Raw genomic sequence first — 24,565 nt, 5'->3', positions numbered from 1 at the left:
CTAATTCGACACTTGAGGTCTGTTTAGTCAGGGACATGTCTGAACTTCTGCTCAATATGGTAGCTGATTAACATATTTATATGTAAGTGATAATCAACGAAGGGCTATGCATTCTATGTAAAATAATGAATGACATGGAAGGTGTGTTCCACGACCTGCTAGCGGAGTTGAACTAATCTTCCACGGAGTTGGAATATTTTCCAGAGAACACATACAGCCCCGAGTTGATTGTCCCTTTTATACCATGGCTATAATTGAACACATTTGTCGCTAGACATGTGAGAAATCGGTTCAAATTCCACTGAAGTAGCTAGCAAGTTTACTAGAGACACTATATATAGAAAAGTATGTGGACACCCCTTAAAATGAGTGGATTTGGCTATTTCAGCACACCCGTTGCTGACAGGTATATAAAATCGAGCACACATCTATGCTATCTTTGGCAGTAGAATGACCTTACTGAAGAGCCCAGTGACTTTCAACGTGGCACCATCATAGAATGCCAGTTCAGTTGCCAAGTCAGTTCATCAAGTTTCAGCCCTGCTAAAGCTGCCCCGGTCAACTGTAAGTGCTGTTATTTTGAAGTGGAAATGTTTAGGAGCAACAATGGCTCAACCATGAAGTGGTAGGCCACACAAGCTCACAGAACGGGCCGAGTGCTGAAGCACATAGAGCTCAAAAATCATCTGTCCTCGGGTGCAACACTCACTACCGAGTTCCAAACCGCCTCTGGAAGCAAAGTTAGCACAAGAACTGCATAGTGCCAACAGCACCAATGCATAGTGCCATCTGTAAAGTTTGGTGGAGGAGGAATAATGGTCTGGGGCTGTTTTTCAACCCCATCGAACACCTTTGGGAAGATGTGGAACGCCGACTGCGAGCCAGGCCATGATTTTTAAATGAGATGTTGGACGAGCAGGTATCCACATACTTTTGATCATGTAGTGAAGCTACAGTAGTTGCCTTTCTAACCAAACAAACAGACTTGCTAGTTTAGCTAACCAAACCAATCAGTCCTAGCTTGCTATTATGAAAATCGAATTCAACAATGCCAATAATGGTTTTAATACAACTTTTGCTTTCAGGAAATAATGCACACTCTAGAAGGCCCTTTAAGCCAATCAGAAACAAGTAATATTTTCTGGATTGCTGTCCTCAAACATACGAAAAGCTCTTACTGTGAAGGGCTGAGCTGCATTATAGTTGTCTGGGATCTCCCAGGTGAGGAGCACAGCTGTCTTCATGGCAGCTTTCACATGAAAATTTTTTGCAAACACTGCTGAAAGAAAGGGGGAGCAGATGATTTAGACACGAAACAAACAACCCTCTCCAATGGATTCCGGAGCAACAAACCTCTTACCTGAACATGTTTCCCGTTACAACCAGTCTGAAACCAGCACGAGAGTGGTCTTAGCAGGGCTACAGTACTCCCATCTTACCGTAGCTTACTTTTATCTTACCTTTTAATTAACAGCAGCTCTTTAACCTAATGGCTCACCGTTGGCTTGGCTGACAAGACATCGGACACATATACTTACTCCAACTGTTCATGATATCTTTCTTTCTTATGGGGAGGGAGTGCTATGTATACATACAGATGATTTTAAAACAATCCTGAGATTGGATGAATCTGTTTGTTCTTCTGCCACTATGGCTTGACGAGGTGGTTGCTGTTGGTGGTGGCTGTGGGGTGAAGTTGGATTTGTGGGCGGTAGGTTGAATTGCGGTGGGGTCCTACCTTGATCCAAGGGCTGTGTCCTGAACTGGACACTGGGGCTATAGGGGCCTGAGCCTTTGCTGGTGAAGGCACACATTTTGATATCGTAAGTGGTGTCTGCCTTGAGGCTTGCAAGGGTGATGGTGGACTCCGGGGCGGTGATGAAGAGTTCCGAGGGGCTCCGAGGGCTGTTGATGTCCTTGTACTGCAGGGCATACTTCACAATGACGCCGTTGCGCTCCGCCAGTAACAGTGGATTCCAGCTCACCTGAATGGTGGTAGTAGTGCCACCATCGGCTACAATGCTTTGTGGGAAGCCGCTAGGCATATCTTCAGGTGTGCTGATTTCTTTGACCGTCTCCTCGCCGAAGCCCACCTTGTTACGGGTGGACAAGCGGAAGGTGTATGATGCCCCCTTGTGGATCTCTTTGGTGGTGTAGTGGTTCTCACGCTCTGGGAACTCAATGATGGTCAGAGGGTCGACATCTTTGCGGCCGAAGCGGAGGCGGTAGCCCTGCAGGGGGCCGTGGGTTAAAGCCGGGGGGTGCCATTGGAGGAGGGCAGTGCCCATATTGGTGGGGCTGACCATGAGTCGTGGTTTTTCAGGTACTAAGAGAAGAGCAGTGACAAAACACAATTTTCAATACAAATACCATGCAAAGAAACCCTTCAAACTGCTATAGCATATTAAAAGGAAGGAATATCCAACGGACATTACGACAATTATGAGAGGATGATGACATCCCAAAACAACCCAAGCCATAATGCATGACAGCAAAATCTGATCTCCTTTCCTACTCAGCGTAAAGGGTTGTCATTGCCTGATGCTGTTATGACTTCATGAGTAGGCAGGCTTACCCCACCAAGGGAGCAGTAGATAGCTAACACCCTGTTTGCATAAATGCTACTGCTGTTTGCTTTGATACCTAACCAATATGGCATACCTGTGAAGCCTTTACTGAGTGAAGGCTCCTATCCCCCCCACCCTACACACACACACACACACTTGCCATTTGTATCTGTACGCCGGTGGAGGCAGGTGGAAGGCTTTACAGACAAGATTAGACGACAGCGCAATTATATGTCAAAAACACACAGCAAAGTATTTCTGAATTGCCATTTGGATTGTGTCATGCCTCTCTCTCAAAAGAAACCAATGAGAGCAGAACAGACTGTCGGGCTGCCATTAATTCGGAAGTATTTTTCTTCCCCTATTTCCCCACCTGATTTTTCCATTAGTTCCTTAACCCCTGTGAGCATTCCAATGTCAAAGCGGCGGCTGAGCGGAATTACAATTGTTGTCATAATTGAGGTGGCAATTAGCCGCATTCACACTTTAATAGCCATGGGGGGGAAAGGTCGATTAGCATTCTTTTTTGCTTCCTTTCACTGGGTGCAATTTTCACAGCTCTCTACAGCACAAATGCATTTTGGGATGATCACAGGGTACATTAGCAGAGGGGCAGGGGGAGATTTGTCAGTGATGACAGTTCCCTTACCTGCGCCAGTGGTGGTGATCAGCTTGGCCTTGCTGCGAGCTCCGTCTCCCTTTGTCGTGTAGGCTGCCACAGCAACTGAGTACATAGTCTCAGCCTGCAGCTCTGTGATGACCATTTCCTGTGGATTAGAATAATAGGGACTTTTAAGAACTCTTGCTTGGGATTGTGCTGCAATTTGGTCATTTTTGCGGGGTGGGGGTAATATTTTTGTGCATGCATTTATGCTGTAATTAATTCAGAGGACATTATCTCACAGATATCAGCTCACTAATTAGTGAATGACTGGCAATGAACATGGTTGGTACAAATCTGTCCTGCCACTATATAGTCCACCATCCTTTGCTCAATGCATATGATCCTTCGCTCCATGCAAACAATCTGGACTGGTGGACGTGTCAGCATAGGTCACTCCATGCATTGAAAAGGCAAGGGGCAAGGGTGTAACATACAGTATTATATTTTTGAAACTAGGTCCCCTTTCGAAAATCTTGTTTATTATAATCAACACCGCTAAGCATTCATGAATAGCCTTGTAATGTTGGCTATCGATTTCTGTTAGTAAGCCATTCCATATCAATTTACAAGTAGAAAACAAGCAGTTAGAGTATGTTTTTCTCTTTTTGTCTTAGCTTGATTCAGAACAGTTAGGAGGTAATGTGAGGTTCAATACAGCCAAAACCATGCGAAGGTCAGGAACAGAGGAGACACAGAGCATGCAGGGGATCGAAGGGGGGAACGGGATTAACTCTGTATTAGGTCTCTGTATCTACTCACATGTTCAGTTGAATCATCATATTCCCACTGATTAAGATGTGAGAGAGAGGAAAGAGAGAAAACAAAACAAAGGCAAAGTACAGAGTACAGAGTCAGCGGTCACTAGTGAGATAGTAGAGTACAGAGAACAGTAGAGGAGAAGTCACAGACAAGACACATATACTAACAGATGATTTTACCCCTAAGAGATTTCATTCACTGACCACCAATAAGTTATTGAAGATGTCAGTTCCATTGCATTTAAGGATGTGTGATTCATCGCATTTCAATTAATGCCCTATACAGTTCATTCGGAAACTATTCAGACCCCTTCCCTTTTTCCACATTTTGTTACGTTACAGATTTATTCTGAAATTGATATTATTATTTTTTTTACACACAATACCCCATAATGACAAAGTGAAAGTAGTTTTAGACATTATTGATGAAAAATAAATAAATAAATATTAATTTAGACCCTTTGCTATGAGACTCCGAAATTGAGCTCAGGTGCATCCCGTTTCCATTGATCATCCTTGAGATGTTTCTACAACTTGATTGGAGTCCACCTGTGGTAAATTGAATTGGTTGGACATGTTTTAGAAAGGCACACACCTGTCTATATCAGGCCCCACAGTCAAAGGAATTGTCCGTAGAGCCCCGAGACAGGATTGTGTCGAGGCAAAGATCTAGGGAAGGGTACCAAAAACTGTCTGCAGCATTGAAGGTCCCCAAGAACACAGTGGCCTCCATCATTCTTAAATGGAAGAAGTTTGGAACCGCCAAGACTCTTCCTAGAGCTGGCCTGTCACGGTTGTTGTAATGAACAGACCAAGGGGTAGCGTGTGTAGAGTTCCACATCTTTATTACAGTGAAACTTCAAACAAAAAACAATAAACCAACAACGAAAATGTGACATTAGTGGTGCTACAAGCACAAACACAAACAGAATATCACACAAAGCACGTGGGAGAAAGTGCTTCCTAAATATGGGAACCATACAACCCAGCCACATAGAAAATCAATGACTAGAACCGAGGGCTCTCTATGGTCAGGGTATGACAGTACCCCCCCCCCCCCCCCAAAGGTGCGGACTCCGGCCGCAAAACCTGAAACCAAATGGGGAAGGTAGGGGGGTGACTAGAGTCGGTGGTGGCGCCGGTGCGGGTCGTAGCCTCCACCCGACCACGGATCCGGCCATGGAGCTGGGTTGGACGCCGCGCCCGGACTGGGCACCGGCGCAGAAGAGAGCTCCGGCCATGGAGCTGGGTTGGACGCCGTGCCTGTACTGGGCACCGGCGCAGAGGAAGGCTCCGGCCATGGAGCTGGACACATAGAAAAATCTATGACTAGAACACCCCACTAGTCACGCTCTGACCTTAACACCATAGACCCGAGGGCTCTCTATGGTCAGGGCGTGACATGGCTGCCTGGCCAAACTGAGCAATCGGGGGAGAAGGGCCAAGAACCTGATGGTTACTCTGACAGAGCTCTGAATGCCACGTGTCACGTCTAGAGGAAACCTGGCGGTGAAGCACAGTGGTGGCAGCATCATGCTGTGGGGATGTTTTTCAGCGGCAGGGACTGGGATACTAGTCAGGATTGAAGCAAAGATGAATGGAGCAAAGTACAGATAGATCCTTGATGAAAACCTGCTCCAGAGCACTCAGGGCCTCGGACTTGGGTGAAGGTTGACCTTACAACAGGACAACAACCCTAAACACACAGCCAAGACAACGCAGGAGTGGCTCCGGGACAAGTCTCTGAATGTCCTTGAGCTGCCCATCCAGAACCCAGACTTGAACCCAATCGAACATCTCTGAAGAGACCTGAAAATAGCTGTGCAGCAACGCTCCCCATCCAACCTGACAGAGCTTGAGAGGATATGCAGAGAAGAATGGGAGAAACTCCCCAAATGCATGTTTGTCGCATCATACCCAAGAAGACTCAAGGCTGTAATTGCTGCCAAAGGTGCATCAACAAAGTACTGAATAAATGCTATGAATACCTTTGTACAGTGCCTTCCAAAAGTATTCACCCCCCTTGATGTTTTTCCTATTTCGTTGCATTACAACCTGTAATTTAAATAAATTTTTATTTGGATTTCATGTAATGGACATTCACAAAATAGTCCAAATTGGTGAAGTGAAAAAAATAAAAAATTGTTTACATTTTTTTTTCTATAAATAAAACAGAAAAGTGGTTTGTGAATATGTATTCACCCCCTTTGCTATGACGCCCCTAAATAAGATATGGTGCAACCAATTACCTTCAGAAGTCACATAATTAATTAAATAAAGTCCACCTGTGTGTAATCTAAGTGTCACATGATTTGTCACATGATCTCAGTATATATACACCTGTTCTGAAAGTCCCCAGTCTGCAACACCACTAAGCAAGGGGCACAACCAAGCATGCAGCACCATGAACACCAAGGAGCTCTCCAAACAGTTGTGGAGAAGTACAGATCAGGGTTGGGTTATAAAAAAATATCAGAAACTTTGAACATCCCATGGAGCACCATTAAATCCATACACTCCACAGAGCTGGGCTTTACAGAATAGTGGCCAGAAAAAAAGCCATTGCTTAAAGAAAAAAATAAGCAAACACGTTTGGTGTTCGCCAAAAGGCATGTGGAAGACTCCCCAAACATATGGAAGAAGGGATTCAGGTCAGATTAGACTAAAATTGAGCTTTTTGGCCATCAAGGAAAACGCTATGTCTGGCACAAACCCAACACCTCTCATCACCCCGAGGATACCATCCCTGTGGGGATGTTTTTCATCGGCATGGACTGGGAAACTGGTCAAAATTGAATGAATCATGGATGGCGCTAAATACAGGGAAATTCTTGAGAGAAACCTGTTTCAGTCTTCCAGAGATTTGAGACTGGGATGGAGGTTCACCTTCCAGCAAGAAAATGACATACTGCTAAAGCAACACTCGAGTGGATTAAGGGGAAAGATTTACATGTCTTGGAATGGCCTAGTCAAAGCCCAGACCTCAATCCAATTGAGAATCTGTGGTATGACTTAAAGATTGCTGTACAACAGCAGGAACCCATCCAACTTGAGGGAGCTGGAGCAGTTTTGCCTTGAAGAATGGGCAAAAATCCTAGTGGTTTGATGTGACAAGCTTATAAAGACATATCCCAAGAGACTTGCAGCTGTAATTGCTGCAAAAGGTGGCTCTACAATGTATTGACTTTGGGGGGTGAAACTTTTTCAGTTTTTTTGTTTGTTTCACAATAATAAATATTTTGCATCTTCAAAGTGGTAAGTATGTTGTGTAAATCAAATGATACAAACCCCCCAAAAATCTATTTTAATTCCAGGTTGTAAGGCAACAAAATAGGAAAAATGCCAAGGGGTGAATACTTTCGCAAGGCACTGTAAATGTGATATCTGTTTTTTTATATTACATTCACAAACATTTCTAAAAAACAGTTTTTGCTTTGTCATTATGGGATAATGTGTTCAGTTGATGTGGGGGGAAAAAAATATTTTATCCATTTTAAAATAAGGCTGTAACGTATCAAATTGTGGAAAAAGTCAAGTGGTCTGAATACTTTCCGAATGCACTGTAGTTCCTGTGATTATTTCTACTAGATAATGAGAGTAAAATATGGTGAGTCCCATACTGCTGAGGTCTATTCCTATAAATGCACACCAATGTATGAATGTGTATCTATCATATATTTACTCAATGGGTGACTCAGTTTCAAAGATCCTGAGAAAAACGAATTGGTGTCATCAGGTTTAAACCATATCGTAAAAACGTGTGGTTTTAACCACACTTTATACAGCTTAGTACTGTATCCTTGTATTTTCACTCTGGCAGGTGTGACTCTTATGCTCTGTCCTTGTGTCAGAGAACTTCTCAAGGTGAGAGAACCTGAGAGTTTTGGGCGGAAGGCGGAGGAGGAGGGTGCTTACCTGCGCATCGTCAATCAAGATGTCCTTGATGGCTGGCTGTCCCATGGGCTCCCCATTAACCATCCTGACATAGTGCACCTGGTACCCTCGGATCTGCCCGTGCTGCTTGGTGGGCATCGGCGAGCGCCAGATTACTTTTATTGACGTAGAGTTGACAGTCTCCACCTCGACTTTACGAGGCGGGCCGCTGGGAACTGGAGGAACACCATGGGATAAAAGAAAGAAGGTCAAGATTATAGAGAACCCCTTCTCCCCTTTTAATTTCTGGCCAACTCCAAAGAGCAAAATGCTGGGGTGAAAAAATCTACAAAAGGGGAGCATACGGCAACAAGCACTGTATGATATCAATATTTCAACAATGGCAAGGGAAAAGAAAAACAACCCCAAAAACAGGTCTGACAATTGACCTAATCTGGAAACATTCAAAAATGGGAGTAGTGGATTAAAAACATGGAATAAAAATATGTTTGTTAAAATTGAAAAGAGGAGCCAAAGGGGATGCTTCAAAAGCTTGAAGCACCCTGCAAGAATTTTGGCTATGAAGCGTGAAGAAAAAGTTAAATAAAATATATATTTTTTAAAATGTGTTGTTTTTTTGGCCAATTAAAAAAATAACCTTCCCTTTCCACTGTCCATAAATTCACATTTAGTCAAATTCATAAAAAAAAACTGTTAAAATCTCAAGTTTTTTTCTCATACAAAAAAAAGACAGTTTGGGACTGGAAGTCAAAGGCCTGAAGTGCTTCAATGCAGGAGAAAATGCCATACCATATGTTGAAATTGAGTATTAGGGGATAAAGGCAGAAAAATACTGACAAAAAGTTAAATGAGCTTTACAAAAAAGTTAGGGCAGTCTGTTCAGTAAAAAAAAAGTTGCACAGAAGTGGTCCAAGTTAGTAAAAGTGGGCTCATAATGAGAGTTAGGAGTGTTGCCAACTTTGATAGAAGCAGGAGGAAGAAGAAGAGAGGGATGCTAAGTCAGAGGGACTGTTAATGCTGTTAGACAGTTTCTGAAGGGGGTTAGAGGTTAGAGGGCAGACTGGATTTGCAACGGGGGCAGCGGTTTCGGAAAAACATACCATCCTCCTCGGTGCGGATGAGTTGTGGTAAGCTTTCAGGTCCTTCACCCACATCTGTGTGAGCAGTCACTGTCACACGGTATTCCGTCCATTTTTCCAAGTGTTCCAAGAGGTACTGGGAGCTTTCTGGAGGGATGTCGGATATTTTTCGGGTGGTGGTGTCCTCCCCTTCAGTGGCGGCGTATTGGACGGCATACTTAACTATGATCCCATTCTGTAAGTCCGTAGGAGGAGGCCGCCAACTTACCAGGATATTGGTGGAGCTGGGGCTAGAGCACTTGATATCCTGAGGTGGAGCTGAGGGCTCTGATTGGAGGAGTGGATAGGAAGAGGAGCAGGGTTTTGTTTGATTGGATCAACCATTTTAGTTGTGGTTTTGTTTGTTTCGAGGAGGGGTTTCACAGGTAGGTTGAAGTTTTTTTGGGTTGGGATGATGGTGGTGGAAACAAACAAAGAATAAAGAAAAGGGAAAGGGAAAATAAATATGACATGAGGATGAAGCACAAGCACTGAAACAATGTTTGCAAAGAAGTGGTACCAAAAGTCAATGAGGTTTCACAATCAAGATGAGACAAAAGGCAAGACAAAAGACTAACACTTTTTCAAACAAGGTCAACTCAATTAATAAAAACACATACAATGAGGATGTCTGGATGGGGTTGTCATGAGATAATAGGACACCTTCACAATATGTAACCTACCTTTGTAAATGAAAAATGTGACATTCTTTCCTAAAAACTATTATCACTCTAGGGATTCATATCTTCGGCTTATAACCAAGACTAAGCCCAAATTTCATATAAACTTATCAAATGACTGCTCAGTAAAAGTTCTCTTGATCACATAAAATCCTAATAAATTCCAACCAAATATCATACATTTGCCAAGCAGTTACCACAAATCCAAAAACATAAAGGTTGATGCTTAAACTCTAGCAAGGTGTAAAAAGTTGTATTGGTCACCAACCTTTCCGAAGCCTGTTGGTTTGTGGTAAAAGCCTGATCGTACAAAAGAGAACTTCCCAAGGTGATATGACTGACTTTTGAAAGTCTCAACACATTGGCATGCAGACATCTTTTCTTGATACCTCCCATCGCGTTAGGACTTTTTGAACTTAATACCTACCTGTTCTCTGCCTTTTTGTCTTGCACAGACCTCCGGTTTATTTTAAATATATTAAAAATAATATTTCAAATCAGTTTTTGAAATGAAATGTTCTATTTTCTAATAGTCAATAGACTACTTGTTTGTACCTAGCTTTCAATTTGGTGCCTTGATCAATTTTGTCATTTCAATAAACCTGAGGTCTTATTGTGTGGAAAAACGATAATTCTCTATTTTCAGTGATACTACTTGCTTTTGAGCTTTCTATGGAATTTGTAGTCCATCCAATTGTTTGTAAAAAAAATTGTTAAGGGGTTGGCATTACCAATTATGCTACTGAGAAAGGGAAACCCCTCTGACCTCCAGATAAAATGGGCAGAATTTTATTTCCATAGAAAGCTCAGTCTCAATACGCAAATACTCTGACATGGCTTACATGCAAAATCAAGAGACAAGGCTTCCAATAGCGGGATAACATGCACTTTTGTTAATCAAAAACAACAGACAGTCAGATAAATAGGAAATATATTTTTTATGAATAATTCAAAGCTCTATTTTTGGTTGGGATGTTTTGCACATCAAAGATGTTGAAGAGGAGTAGATTCTGTATATAGTTTGACCTTGTCTGTTGACTTCACAGGAGAGCCCTAGTGAACTCTGTCCATGTAGCCATTTCAAAGTTAATAGGTGCATTGTCAGGTAGAAAACAAAACACACTGTTTCAGCTCCAATTGTTGCAGAACTAACCCATTTTCAAGGTCATCCACCGCTTTTGATGACATTTATTTTTATTAAGAGTTATCATTTATTTTTTATCATGTCATTGACCTGTTTTTGGCAAAAGGTATTGGAATTAGCGGATGTAATTCTAAATTGGCCAAGGTAGATGGGTTTGAAAATGTAAGAATGTATTTTCTCTCCAAGGAGTTTCCACATCCAGTGGTAAACTGTCTGGCCAGAGCTGAGATATGGAAGAGGACCTACGTGTTTGAGGGGTTTCTGCGGAGATCTCATTGGTGTAGGCCCCGATACCGTGCTTACTGCGCGCGGCTAGCTGGAAAGTATAAGTAGTGAAGGGCTTCAAGTCCTTCAGAAGGTACGTGGTGGTAGGCTCAAAGCTGATGCGTTTCTGTTGAGAAAATGGTATGTCATCAGTTCAGGACTTCAAAAAAACGTGTACCATTGGACGTAAGATATATTTGGGCCAGTATAGCTGATTTTTGAATATGAGAAACCATTTACCTCCTCCTTGTCATCCCCCTTCTTGTACAGAAGTTCATATCCCATGATTTGATTGTCTTGTCCGGTCTGTGCTGGGGCTATCCACGATAGTAGTATGCTTGTTTCAGATTTGGCTTCCCCTTTGAAGTCGGTCGGTTGAGAAGGGACTGGGAAAGCAATACAAATACACATTTGGCCCACTAAACCAATGATACTCATTGCAACGCCCACCATACCGCTGCTAAAGGTATTTCACGAGTGCTGCTGCGGCTATTTTTTACTACTAATAACATTAGCAGTAACTTGTTATTAATATATTATTACTATTACCTGTGATTGCAACTACCTGTTATTACTATGCAATTACTATGCAGTTATTTCCCTAAACAGACACAATTTCATCATATTGGATTAGAAAATAATTTAAGGAAAACAAGTTTAAATATATATGATTGGCAGTCTAAATTATGCTCAAGAACTATTCAAGTTCTCAAGTCTGATTTTATACTTAAGCAATAATACATGCGAGGCCATGTGTTGTGCATTTTTTATCATGGCTGGGACGTGATCATAGCCACATGGTGAAACAGGGTGGGATAGACCACCACAGCCATGAAAATGTCATAACCCATGGACTCGAGTGTATTATTGCTTTTATAAAATGGGTTACCAGCATTAAAAAAATCAAGATTATTTCCTAAACCATCCAGTTTTTCAACTAAGTGCTATTTTAGGCATACTCTGATCGTTAGTTCTATTCGTATTGAATGCCATGTAAAGCAAAACTACCCAAGCGCTGGATGATAGCAACCTGCAATGTTCTGGAACTATGACAAACAAAAATGAAATGTTTGCTATGGAGGCTCATTCCCCACTTGCTAACTAGCCAACTACACAGCTAACACAATCACTTCATACTGAAGCTGGAAAGACTGCTAACTAGCTGCATTTCATTTCGTTCTACCTGTGTCTCTATTTACTTTCCTTTGTATATATCAATAAAAATGATGCAGATTCATGATTTTGAGTGGCTGAGAAAAGCTGCCTGCCTGAATTTCAATATTACAACAATGTTGCAAATGTCAGAGATAATGTCTAGATACTTTTTACAGTGATCAAGTTTATAAGTTGCATGTCTGGGCAGATGAGACAGTGTATCTGTAAAAGTAGTAGTAGCAGTAGTACATTGCTAGGTAACGACTTAAACAATGGCACATTTTATGAATGTACTGGACATGTGTATATTGTGTAGTATATCACAGGCAGGATAGGCTCTAACAATAGGAATTCCAAACCACTTGTTGTATAATTAAGCAATAATGTCCAAGGGGGTGTGGTATACGGCCAATATACCACAGCTAAGGGCAGTTATTATAGCCCTTAGCCATGGTATATTGGCAATATACCACAAACCCCCGAGGTGCCTTATTGCTTTTATAAACTGGCTACCAACGTAATTAGAGCAGTAAAAATAAATGTTTTGTCATACCCCTGGTATATGGTCTGATATACCACGGCTGGCAGACAATCAGCATTCAGGCCTTGAACCACCTAGTTTATAATGTTTAATAAACTATGATTTTTGACATTCAGAATGCCAAATGAAAATTGTTTGGCACTCAAGAGCAAGTGCGTGCCAAAAAGAGATTTCAAATGTGTTTACTGCTGTGGTCAGAAACAAGGATACTTTTATCTGACTAAAAAGACTGAGTGAGTGATGTGCTTTCCCAAGAAGACACATGGCTGTCAAATTAGCCTGTTGATATTCTCTCCCTTGTAGAGTTAGATGATTTGTTTGTTTACTCATAACTCACAGATTGCGGATCTTCAGTTCCTACAAGATTTATAGCCCAACTCATATACAGTTAACATAATTGTCAATTTAAAGGCTTTGGTCCACAAAAACACACATAGGCCACACACAATCTTACCTCCCGTCTTGGCTATGATCTGGAGATCTGCAGAGAGAGGTCCATCACCCACAGACGTGTAGGCCAGGACCTTAATGTAATAGGTCTTGTTGGGGATGAGGCCCTGAATGGTGAGGAAGTTTGATCCACGCACTATCTGCTTCTCCCATGTGTTGACTTGCTGCGCAGAGTCCATGGTGTAGTAGACACGGTAGCCCATAATTTGCCCGTTGGCCTCCTCTGGTTCGTCCCAGTGGATAATAGCCGTGGTGGAGCTGAGCATACGACCCCTGACCTGCCTGGGCGCCGTGCTGGGTGCTTGCTCAGCCGTCTTGGCCTCGATGTCCTCGCTGGGTGGCCCACGCCCGATGTTGTTCACCGCCAGCACCCGGAACTCATAGTCCGAGTAAGGACTGAGGCCGCCCACGCTGTAGCGAGTGGTGGCCACGCCGTCGATCTCCTTGTATGTGTCCTCTGAAAACTTGGACTTGTGCTGGATGATGTAGTAAGAGACAGGCTCAGGGTTGCCTGAGTCCCAGGTCAGCGTGATGCTCGTGGCCGTGCGCTCCGTCACCACGGGAATGCCGGGAGGCTTGGGCAATGCTGGAAAAACAAACAGATAGCATATATATATATATATATATATATATATATATATATATATATATATATATATATATATATATATATATGTGTGTAAGGGATAATCAACGAGGGGCTATACGTTCTATGTATTTCAATCCAAGATGGTGTAGCAATCAGACGTCTTTGTCCTTCATCTTGCCGTGTCCCATGTATAATTCTTTATCTATCTTTTTCTTCACATATCTTTTAAACTATTTTTCTAAACCTCAACTTCAAAATACTCTCCTGCAACTCGCCTCACCCAATGTGGTGTGGATCTGTTTTATTCTAAAGTATTTTTATTTACCTCCGAACCAGAATCCCCCAACAGCAGCTAGCCAGCTCACAAGCTACTAGCTAGTAGTCAGCTACCCACCGATAGTGTTCATCTGCTAACCGTTAGCTCGGAGAGCTCTCGCCAGTTTGTACAACGCGATTCAAACCAGAGCATACCGGACCTATTTTCTCTCCATATCCCCGGATTACTACCGCAAGCGCTAAACCTTTTCACCTGGATCATCGCAGCTAGCTAGCTGCAATCCGAGTGACTACTCCTGGCTAATGTCACTGTCCCAAAGCAAGTACCAATTAACCTGGAGCTAGCTCATGCTAGGCCCATCAGCCACTCCTGGGTTACAATACCCGGACCCCTTCTACTGCCGGTACGGGGCATGGAACCCCGACGATCCTTTACGACTGGATTACTGACATAATCTGCTTGAGGGTGTACTAGCATCACCACCCTGGATGGTTCCAACCTAGAATATGTGGACGTCTATAAGTACCTAGGTGTCTGGCTAGACTGCAAACTCTCCTTCCTGACTCATATCAAACATCTCCAATCGAAAATCAAATCAATAGTCGGCTTTCTATTCCGCAACAAAGCCTCCTTCACTCACGCCGCCAAGCTTACCCTAGTAAAACTGACTATCCTACCGATCCTCGACTTCGGCGATGTCATCTACAAAATGGCTTCCAACACTCTACTCAGCAAACTGGATGCAGTCTATCACAGTGCCATCCGTTTTGTCACTAAAGCACCTTATACCACCCACCACTGCGACTTGTATGCTCTAGTCGGCTGGCCCTCGCTACATATTCGTCGCCAGACCCACCTGCTCCAGGTCATCTACAAGTCCATGCTAGGTAAAGCTCCGCCTTATCTCAGCTCACTGGTCACGATGGCAACACCCATCCGTAGCACGCGCTCCAGCAGGTGTATCTCACTGATCATCCCTAAAGCCAACACCTCATTTGGCCGCCTTTCGTTCCAGTACTCTGCTGCCTGTGACTGGAACGAATTGCAAAAATCGCTGAAGTTGGAGACTTTTATCTCCCTCACCAACTTCAAACATCAGCTATCTGAGCAGCTAACCGATCGCTGCAGCTGTACATAGTCTATTGGTAAATAGCCCACCCTTTTTCACCTACCTCATCCCCATACTGTTTTTATTTATTTACTTTTCTGCTCTTTTGCACACCAATATCTCTACCTGTACATGACCATCTGAACATTCATCACTCCAGTGTTAATCTGCAAAATTGTAATTATCTGCCTACCTCCTCATGCCTTTTGCACACATTGTATATAGACTCCCCCTTTGTTTTCTACTGTGTTATTGACTTGTTAATTGTTGTCTGCTCACACTGCTATGCTTTATCTTGGCCAGGTCGCAGTTGCAAATGAGAACTTGTTCTCAACTAGCCTACCTGGTTAAATAAAGGTGAAATAAAAAATAAATAAAAACTCAACTGGCTCCTACGTCGCGACGTCTCCTGAATGCCCATCTGCTAGCCGCGGCCCGCTAGCTGTCTAGAGCATATCGGACTGTTAGCTAATAGGCCCATCGGCCAATTTCTCGGGCCAGTATACCTATTTTGACAATTGGCCTGGGCCCCTTTTACTGAACGAAGCCCTGCTTATCCATCACGACTGGACTACAGACGTAATCTTCCCGAGGTTTCTTTTCCAACAGGCCCCTCCGTCACAACGTCCCCTGAATGCTCATCTGCTAGCCTGCTAGCCGCGGCCCGCTAGCTGGCCACTATACCTATTTTGCCAATTGGACTTGGACCCGTCTGCTACTCAGAACCCTACTAATCCATCACGACTGGTCTATCGACATCACCGCACGAGGAGTCTAAAACAGACTTTCCTCCGTCGCGACATCCCTCTAAGGCCCTTCTGCTAGCTTGCTATCCCCGGTCTGCTAGCTGTCTGAATCGCCATGTCTCCAGTCAGCCCAACCACTCACTGAACCCCTATGATCACTTGGCTACGCATACCTCTCCGTAATATCAATATGCCTTGTCCATTACTGTCCTGGTGAGTGATTATTGTCTTATTTCACTGTAGAGCCTCTAGCCCTGCTCAATATGCCTTAACCAACCATTTAGTTCCACCTCCCACATATGCAGTGACATCACCTGGTTTAAACGTCTCTAGAGACAATATCTCTCTCATCATTACTCAATACCTAGGCTTACCTCCAATGTACTCACATCCTAACATACCTTTGTCTGTACATTATGCCTTGAATCTATTCTATTGCGCCCAGAAACCTGCTTTTACTCTCTGTTCCAAAAATACTAGACGACCAGTTCTTATAGCCTTTAGCCGTACCCTTATCCTACTTCTCCTCTGGTGATGTAGAGGTTAATCCAGGCCCTGCAGTGCCTAGCTCCACTCCTATTCCCCAGGTGCTCTCATTTGTTGACTTCTGTAACCATAAAAGCCTTGGTTTCATGCATGTTAACATTAGAAGCATCCTCCCTAAGTTTGTTTTATTCAATGCTTTAGCCAACCCGGATGTCCTAGCCATGTCTAAATCCTGGCTTTGGAAGACCACCAAAACCCCTGAAATGTACATCCCTATCTATAACATTTTCCGACAAGATAGAACTGCCAAAGGGAGCAGTGTTGCAATCTACTGCAGAGATAGCCTGCAGTGTTCTGTCTTACCATCCAGGTCTGTACCCAAACAATTCGAGCTTCTACTTCTAAAAATCCACCTTTCCAGAAACAAGTCTCTCACTGTTGCCATTTGTTATAGACCACCCTCTGCCCCCAGCTGTGCCCTGGACACCATATGTGAATTGATTGCCCCCCATCTATCTCCAGAGCTCATGCTGCTAGGTGACCTAAACTGGGACATGCTTAACACCCCGGTCATCCTACAATCCAAGCTTGATGCCCTCAGTCTCACACAAATTATCAATGAACCCACCAGGTACAACCCCAAATCTGTAAACACGGGCACCCTCATAGATATCATCCTAACCAACTTGCCCTAAACCTCTGCTGTTTTCAACCAAGATCTCAGTGATCACTGCCTCACTGCCTGCATCCGTAATGGGTCTGCGGTCAAACAACCACCCCTCATCACTGTCAAACGCTCCCTAAAACACTTCTGCGGGCAGGCCTTTCTAATCGACCTGGCCCGGGTATCCTGGAAGGATATTGACCTCATCCGGTCAGTAGAGGATTCCTGGTTATTCTTTAGAAGTGCCTTCCTCACCATCTTAAATAAGCATGCCCCATTAAAAAAATTGGAACCAGGAACAGATATGGCCGGTGGTTCTCTCAAGACCTGACTGCCCTTGACCAGCACAAAAACATCCTGTGGCGTTCTGCATTAGCATCGAATAGCCCCTGTGATATGCAACTTTTCAGGGAAGTTCGGAACCAATATACACAGGCAGTTAGGAAAGCTAAGTCTAGCTTTTTCAAGCAGAAATTTGCATCCTGTAGCACAAACTCAAAAAAGTTCTGGGACACTGTAAAGTCCATGGATAATAAGAGCACCTCCTCCCAGCTGCCCACTACACTGAGGCTAGGAAACACTGTCACCAATGATAAATCCACGATAAGAGAGAATGAGAATTTTTCTATGGCTGGCCATGCTTTCCACCTGGCTACCCCTACCCTGGTCAACAGCCCTGAAACCCGCACAGCATCTCGCCCAAGCCTCCCCATTACTCCTTCACCCAAATCCGCATAGCTGATGTTCTGAAAGAGCTGCAAAATCTGGACCCCTACAAATCAGCCAGGCTAGACAATCTGCACTCTCTCTTTCTAAAATTATCTGCCGAAATGGTTGCAACCCCTATTACTAGCTTGTTAAACATCTCTGTTGTATCGTCTGAGATTCCCAAATATTGGAAAGCTGCCGCGGTCATCCCCCTCTTCAAAGGGGGAGACACTCTAGACTCAAACTGTTACAGACCTATATCTATCCTACCCTGCCTTTCTAAGGTCTTCGAAAGCCAAGTTCACAAACAGATTACCGACCATTTAGAATCCCACCGTACCTTCTCCACTATGCAATCTGGTTTCAGAGCTGGTCATGGGTGTACCTCAGCCACGCTCAAGGTCCTAAACGATATCATAACCACCATCGATAAGATAAATTACTGTGCAGCTGTATTCATCGACCTGGCCAAGGATTTCGACTCAGTCAATCACAACATTCTTATTGGCAGACTCAACAGTCTTGGTTTCTCAAATGATTGCCTCGCCTAGTTCATCAACTACTTCTCTGATAAAGTTCAGTGTGTCAAATCGGAGGGCCTGTTGTCCGAACCTCTGGCAGTCTCTATGGGGGTGCCACAGGGTTCAATCCTCGGGCCGACTCTCTTCTCTGTATACATCAATGATGTCGCTGTTGCTGCTGGTGATTCTCTCATCCACCTCTATGCAGACGACACCATTCTGTATACCTCTGGCCCCTCTTTGGACACTCTGTTAACAAACCTCCAGACGAGCTTCAATGCCATACAATTCTTCCTTCTGTGGCCTCCAACTGCTCTTACAAGTAAAACTAAATGCATGCTCTTCAACCGATCGCTGCCCGCACCTGCCCGCCAGTCCATCCAGCATCACTACTCTTGACGGTTCTGACTTAGAATATGTGGACAACTACAAATACCTAGGTGTCTGGTTAGACAGTAAACTCTCCTTCCAGACTCACATTAAGCATCTCCAATCCAAAATTTAATTTAGAATCGGCTTCCTATTTCGCAACAAAGCATCCTTCACTCATGCTGCCAAACATACCCTCATAAAACTGACCATCCTACCGATCCTCGACTTCGGCGAATTCATTTACAAAATAGCCTCAAACACTCTACTCAGCAAATTGGATGCAGTCTATCACAGTGCCATCCGTTTTGTCACCAAAGCCCCATATACTATCCACCACTGTGACCTGTACGCTCTCATTGGCTGGCCCTCGCTTTACTCGTCGCCAAACCCACTGGCTCCAGGTCATCTACACGTCTCTGCTAGGTAAAGCCCCACCCACCCATCTAAGCTCACTTGTCACTATAGCAGCACCCACTCGTAGCACACGCTCCAGCAGATATATCTCACTGGTCACCCCCAAAGCCAATTCCTCTTTTGGCCACCTTTCCTTCCAGTTCTCTGCTGCCAATGACTGGAACGAACTGCAAAAATCACTGAAGCTGGAGACTCATCTCCCTCACTAGCTTTAAGCACCAGCTGCCAGAGCAGCTCACAGATCACTGCACCTGTACATAGCCCATCTGTAAATATCCCATCCAACTACCTCATTCCCATACTGTATGTATTTATTTTTCTCCTTTTGCACCACAGTATAGAAATGGGTTTATTTGCCGGTAGAAATGGGTTCAACATCCACTGACGTAGCTACCAAGTTCACTAGATAGCTACAGTAGTTACCGTGGTAATGAAACAAACAGACTTGCTAGTTTAGCTAACCATACCATCAGTCCTAGATTGCTATTGTGAAAATCATGCTTAACAATAACAATACTGTTATCTATTTGACTTTTGCTTTGAAAAGCAACTCAAACAAAACATGTAAAAATTAACTATAGCCATTGAATTCTACCGTGCAAATATACTGTGCTTTATAGTGAAATAATGCAAGCCAATCAGAAAGGAGTATTCAACAATGCCATGGTATAATTAAGTGATAATGCCAGAGAAGCCGGTGTTTGGAGGATATATTGGCACGGGTGTTGTTACCCCCAGACGAAGTGTGGCTGTTCTGAGAGCAGAAGGGGGGAGTGCAACTCAATATTAGGAACGTGTCCTTAATGTTTCGTACACTCAGTGCATACATTTTTTACCTTGCATTAGTATGCCACATCAGTGCATTATAACCATATTTGAACTCTTGTTAAACAGGTAAAAGGCCAAAAGCCCTGGAAGCTTCTGTTAACCAGAGAATTCCAATGTGTATCTCTTAAATAATGTAGTGGGTTAATTTATTGCTTTAATACCTACACCAGTGACACGAGTCGAAAGATATGAGGGCGATGGACTGTCTTTATATGCCATCTCAATTGTAAAATTGGGGGAAGTTCCTGGCAGCCTTGGTTATATTGTGACTAATATCCCTCTGTTATGTCTGGGAGAAACAAAGCCGCGCGTGTGTGAGTGTACTTCTGTGTGTTGGTGTGTGTACATGATGACGACAATCTGGAATCTCTCTCTCCCTGGTATGCATTGGAGGAGATGCTTACACTCTGATAAGTACCCCTGCCTACTGAGAAGATCAAACAATACCCACTATGTTGCAAGCACACACGCACCCCCACACACACACACACGAACACACAACCAACAGGGATATAGAGTTCTGGCGTTTAACTCCCCTGGTTGTGAGATAAGCCTTTCACTGATTCTCAATCTAGCATCTAATCCACGGAGGCTGGCGTCAACACATCCCAGGCTTTAGGAACCCTCTTCCTGAGACCAACAATACGTGACAGAAAGAAGTAAACGTGCATTACCTTTCACTGTGATCTGCGCTACCGCCTCGATGACCCCCAGAGTGGACATGGCCACGCAGGTATAGTTGTTCGACTGGCGGACGTCAGTGAGCTCCAAAACGTTTCGTCCAATGGGCATGTCGTCCTCGGGCGTCAGGTCTTCGGCACCCAGCATCCATTTGACGTAGGGCATAGGGGAGCCCACCGCCACACAGGTGATGTTGACACTGCCTCCAGGCATGATCTCGTTGTCCGTGGGCGGGATGGAGAACCGCGGGGGTACCCGGCGCACTGCAAAAGACAAAAGGCAATGGTAACAACTCGTACAAACCGCACAAGGCCAAGGTTTCCCATCAACGGCCGAGAAAAAAAGAGACTTATAAGTTTACAGTATACAGACGGATAATAAAAATATTTACATTTACAATACAACTTGCCCGAAATGTAACTTTTATATCTAATGTAATATATTTAACACAGTCCAGGAATCAAAGATGGGACTAGCTACGGACTAATGATTACACAAACACCATGCACAAATGATACCATCCATACAGACATAAAGAGAACAGCACAGAGGAACTGGAGCGTCGACAGCATGGCAGAGTGAAGTGTACAAGAGAACAACTTCAATGCTGCGTTCTTCCAGTTGATGTGAAGTAAATGTGCCGCGTCACATTCTCACATCACACATACTACGGCCCGTGGTGGGAACACATCCAACTACGGTACATGGAATAGAGTGCAACTCTGCTTCTCAGATCAAAAAAGTGGATACACATTCCGAAATAACCATGTTCGAGTATAAACAACAAGAAAAAACATATCCAAATTTGATATTGAAAAGAAAATGAAAAGAAACAGCATCCATTATGAGGTAAAAGGTTGGAGCTTGTCATGGTGGCTTGGACTCTCTGTCATGCACACAAGCACATAGCTGGCTTAGAGAGGCAACCATGTTTGGTGAATGGGAAGGAGAGAGGAGGATTGAGAGGGAAAAAAAATAGTAACAAAAAAAGACAGATATCAAACATGGGGAGGACGGTTAGAGTTAGACTGGCAGGAGGGAGGTAAGGTTTAGGCTGGCAGCGTTGGGTTTCTGGGAAATTAACACTACTGGCTATTATTAAGCTAGAGTTGCTAGGGCAGGACAAATTTACAGTGTCACTGGACAGATTAGGGGAAGTGCAACAGTATGACAGGACAGGACAGGACAGGGATAGGCAGAGGCAACTCAACACGAATCACAACGTTTTCTGAGGTTTAACTAAGTTAGTTAACCACATACGATTGAAACACACCATATAGGGTAAGCATATTTAAGGGACAGGGGCTGGGGCAGATACAGAGGAGGAATGGGTTTGGTTTTTAAAACATGTCTAGTGAGAAATTTGATTAAAGGAATGAAGTCAGTGTTACTGCTTATATTACTCTGAATGAATATAAGTCCCAATATGCCGATCTCCTTTGATACGCAGATGCGTAATGGTGGCAGAATTTGGGGAATGCCGTTTGCTCTTCCATGCACCTTGGAAAGATTAATCACTCAGGTGCTTTGGCGGTGAACCTTGGTCATACTAATAAAGGGTGAAACACTCCCATCGTCCCAATCACTTTTAATTCAAATTAAACAATCTCCTCTCAAATATGGGGCAAAAAATGCCTTGACTAATGTAATGGCAAGAGCCATTGGGTTTTCCCGCAGTATGTGGTCATTAATATACATTAACGTGATGTGATATAAAACTGAGCGCTAGCTAAAATAACATTGTTTGCTAATAGCATTGTTTGCTAAAGCTAAAAGCCTGCATCTACATGTAGAATTAGCTAATGTGTTCAACCGCCATCACATTTAATACAGCACATTCTGCTAAGCAGATTGTGCCTCTCCAGAGAGAAGGAATCTCAGAAACTACTACTTGCATTATTAAATACAACTTTTCACTCGCTTCATATTTAATTAATATCCAATTGGATCCTGCTCCCCCATGACATAATGTTATCATACTAATTTGAATATCATTACATTTGTCAAGTCTTACAGCTAATGCTCCAAATACATCATTCTTTCATGAAAGCCTCTGTAGGAAAAATCCATTGCAGAGGCAGCGTACATCTCACAAGGGGAATTTAGCTTATAGCTTTTAAAACATGTCTTTCTCTGAGACTATGATGAAGAGCAACAGAGGGAAAATGTGCATCCAGTCTTAGCTAGGCAGGCCGCAGAGCATGGCAGCGCTTCATTCCAGGAGCCTGCAGTGATTTAGGACACCTCCGGTGCTGCGGCTCATGTTGCCCCTGAGCTTTTTTGTGCCGCCTGCCATTGTCACGCCGTTGGCCTGAGTAACCAAGCAGGAACACTGACAAGCTAAGGACACCGATGGGCAAGGGGCAGGGGTGGGGCTGAGAGCGGGGGGGGGGGGGGATCTCTAGCTTGAGCATAAACAGGTCACCATGCAAATACTCCCCGAAGATGCAAATATTATCCCACACCCTCCCACCGCCCCAAAGATGCACATTTCCTCCCACGACATGCACCACTTTTTGGACAGTCAAGCATCGTAGCCAAGACCAAGGGCATTCTTCATGGAAAAGGTGAACTGAGAAACTCAGCAGAAACAACAGTAGTAATACAAGGCTATCGGTAATATAAATGATAATGAACCAAGAAGAGAACAAAATGAGAGAGAAAAATGTATTTGATTTGTATTCTTGAGAATTGTGTTTTTGGACGGTTGCAATAAATTAGTTTCTTTAGTTTCAGTTTTGTATAAAAGTAAAAACACACCAACCTTCTCGCAGCTCTGAGGGATGTAGGGGGTTTGATGCAGAACACAATGAAATGAGGAAAGGAGAAGGAAACAAGGGAGACACAGAGAGAGTAAAAAGGCCATGTTCAAGGCGTTGAAACTGCTACTTAAAAAATGTGAAGGACTTCCTGTCACATGGGGACAGGGATTCCGCTGCATTGCCCTTACACCCTGGTTTAGAGGCAGAGGTCCTGTAGCACCAATGAAATATGTTAAGCATTTTGAGGGCTGAAATAATTTTCTATGTTTAGCATATCATATAATCCTGTCCCAGTCATGTGGTTGGCTTATATCGAGGATTAACATGCTATAGGTAGGTTGGGTTTTACATACAAATGTTCTGCATGTTGAAAAGGTGAGCAATACAAAAAGTAATAATATGATATCCAGAAAGATATATCTGTTCATTTATTTGCTCAATATCCACTTTAAGTTTGTTCCAAAATCAATTAGTTCATTATTCAGCATTCTAGGTATTGTCATTGATTGTGTTTTAAATTGATGATCCGTGATGACACTGCAAACCACAAGGCTCGGACAGAATCATAGATCTTAGTTTTTTTAAAGAAGAATACCTACAGCTGCCAGTGAAAATATTCATACAAAATTGATGAAAAACTACTCCATTTAATATGAAAAAAAGAATATCCATTACGTTTAACTGATCTATATGAAAAGGTAACAATGGACACGGCATCACATAAAACCTTCATTTTATCAGTAGAGTATTTATTTTAAAAAACACACAATAACATTTATTCCACTGGCCTTCAACTATGTAATGTGACTTTCACATAGACAGTTCGTGACAATTGGAATAAAAATGTGTAATAGCGCAAGAAGGTGATATGAAAGCCAGAATACATAGTGTTACCTATCAATGAATTATCACTTATAAGAAAATGAGCAAATACATGTATGTGCTGATGCTATCAACACTAGCATAGACATTAAAGATGTTGCAATTTTCAACCAGGCGTTAAAATGACAGATTTAATGATAACTACATACAATTATTATTTAATATAATCTCAGCACTTTTAATACTGTATTGACAAAGAGAGATGAGTTAAAGGTGTCCTTCCAATGTTGCTCAAAAGAGAAGAGAAACAGAAAGATCAGAGAGGATCCGCTACTATGAATAGAGGGGATTG

General features: G+C 43.2%; 1 protein-coding gene across 31 annotated transcripts in view; it reads right to left on the bottom strand.

Annotated features, from left to right (window-relative positions):
* The window catches only part of LOC109897033 (receptor-type tyrosine-protein phosphatase delta), a 593,471-nt gene that overhangs the window by 59,115 nt on the left and 509,791 nt on the right, over positions 1-24,565 (bottom strand). For 10 of the 31 annotated variants that reach the window (XM_031832363.1, XM_031832376.1, XM_031832366.1 and 7 more), the window contains 11 exons: positions 23,394-23,405; positions 20,623-20,892; positions 13,240-13,821; positions 11,330-11,475; positions 11,072-11,216; positions 8,984-9,289; positions 7,905-8,098; positions 3,991-4,017; positions 3,217-3,334; positions 1,739-2,326; positions 1,179-1,276 (listed from right to left, as the gene is read on the bottom strand). In XM_031832363.1, coding sequence (XP_031688223.1) covers positions 1,179-1,276; positions 1,739-2,326; positions 3,217-3,334; positions 3,991-4,017; positions 7,905-8,098; positions 8,984-9,289; positions 11,072-11,216; positions 11,330-11,475; positions 13,240-13,821; positions 20,623-20,892; positions 23,394-23,405 — 2,486 coding nt within the window. The remainder of the gene's footprint in view (positions 1-1,178; positions 1,277-1,738; positions 2,327-3,216; positions 3,335-3,990; positions 4,018-7,904; positions 8,099-8,983; positions 9,290-11,071; positions 11,217-11,329; positions 11,476-13,239; positions 13,822-20,622; positions 20,893-23,393; positions 23,406-24,565) is intronic. The other 21 variants (XM_031832385.1, XM_031832386.1, XM_031832387.1 and 18 more) reach the window with 8 other exon arrangements.

The sequence above is a fragment of the Oncorhynchus kisutch genome, linkage group LG9, assembly GCF_002021735.2.
Source record: "Oncorhynchus kisutch isolate 150728-3 linkage group LG9, Okis_V2, whole genome shotgun sequence".
NCBI lineage: Eukaryota > Metazoa > Chordata > Actinopteri > Salmoniformes > Salmonidae > Oncorhynchus > Oncorhynchus kisutch.
The sequence above is the reverse complement of the archived record's forward strand: the minus strand, read 5'-3'. Positions and strand labels throughout refer to the sequence as shown.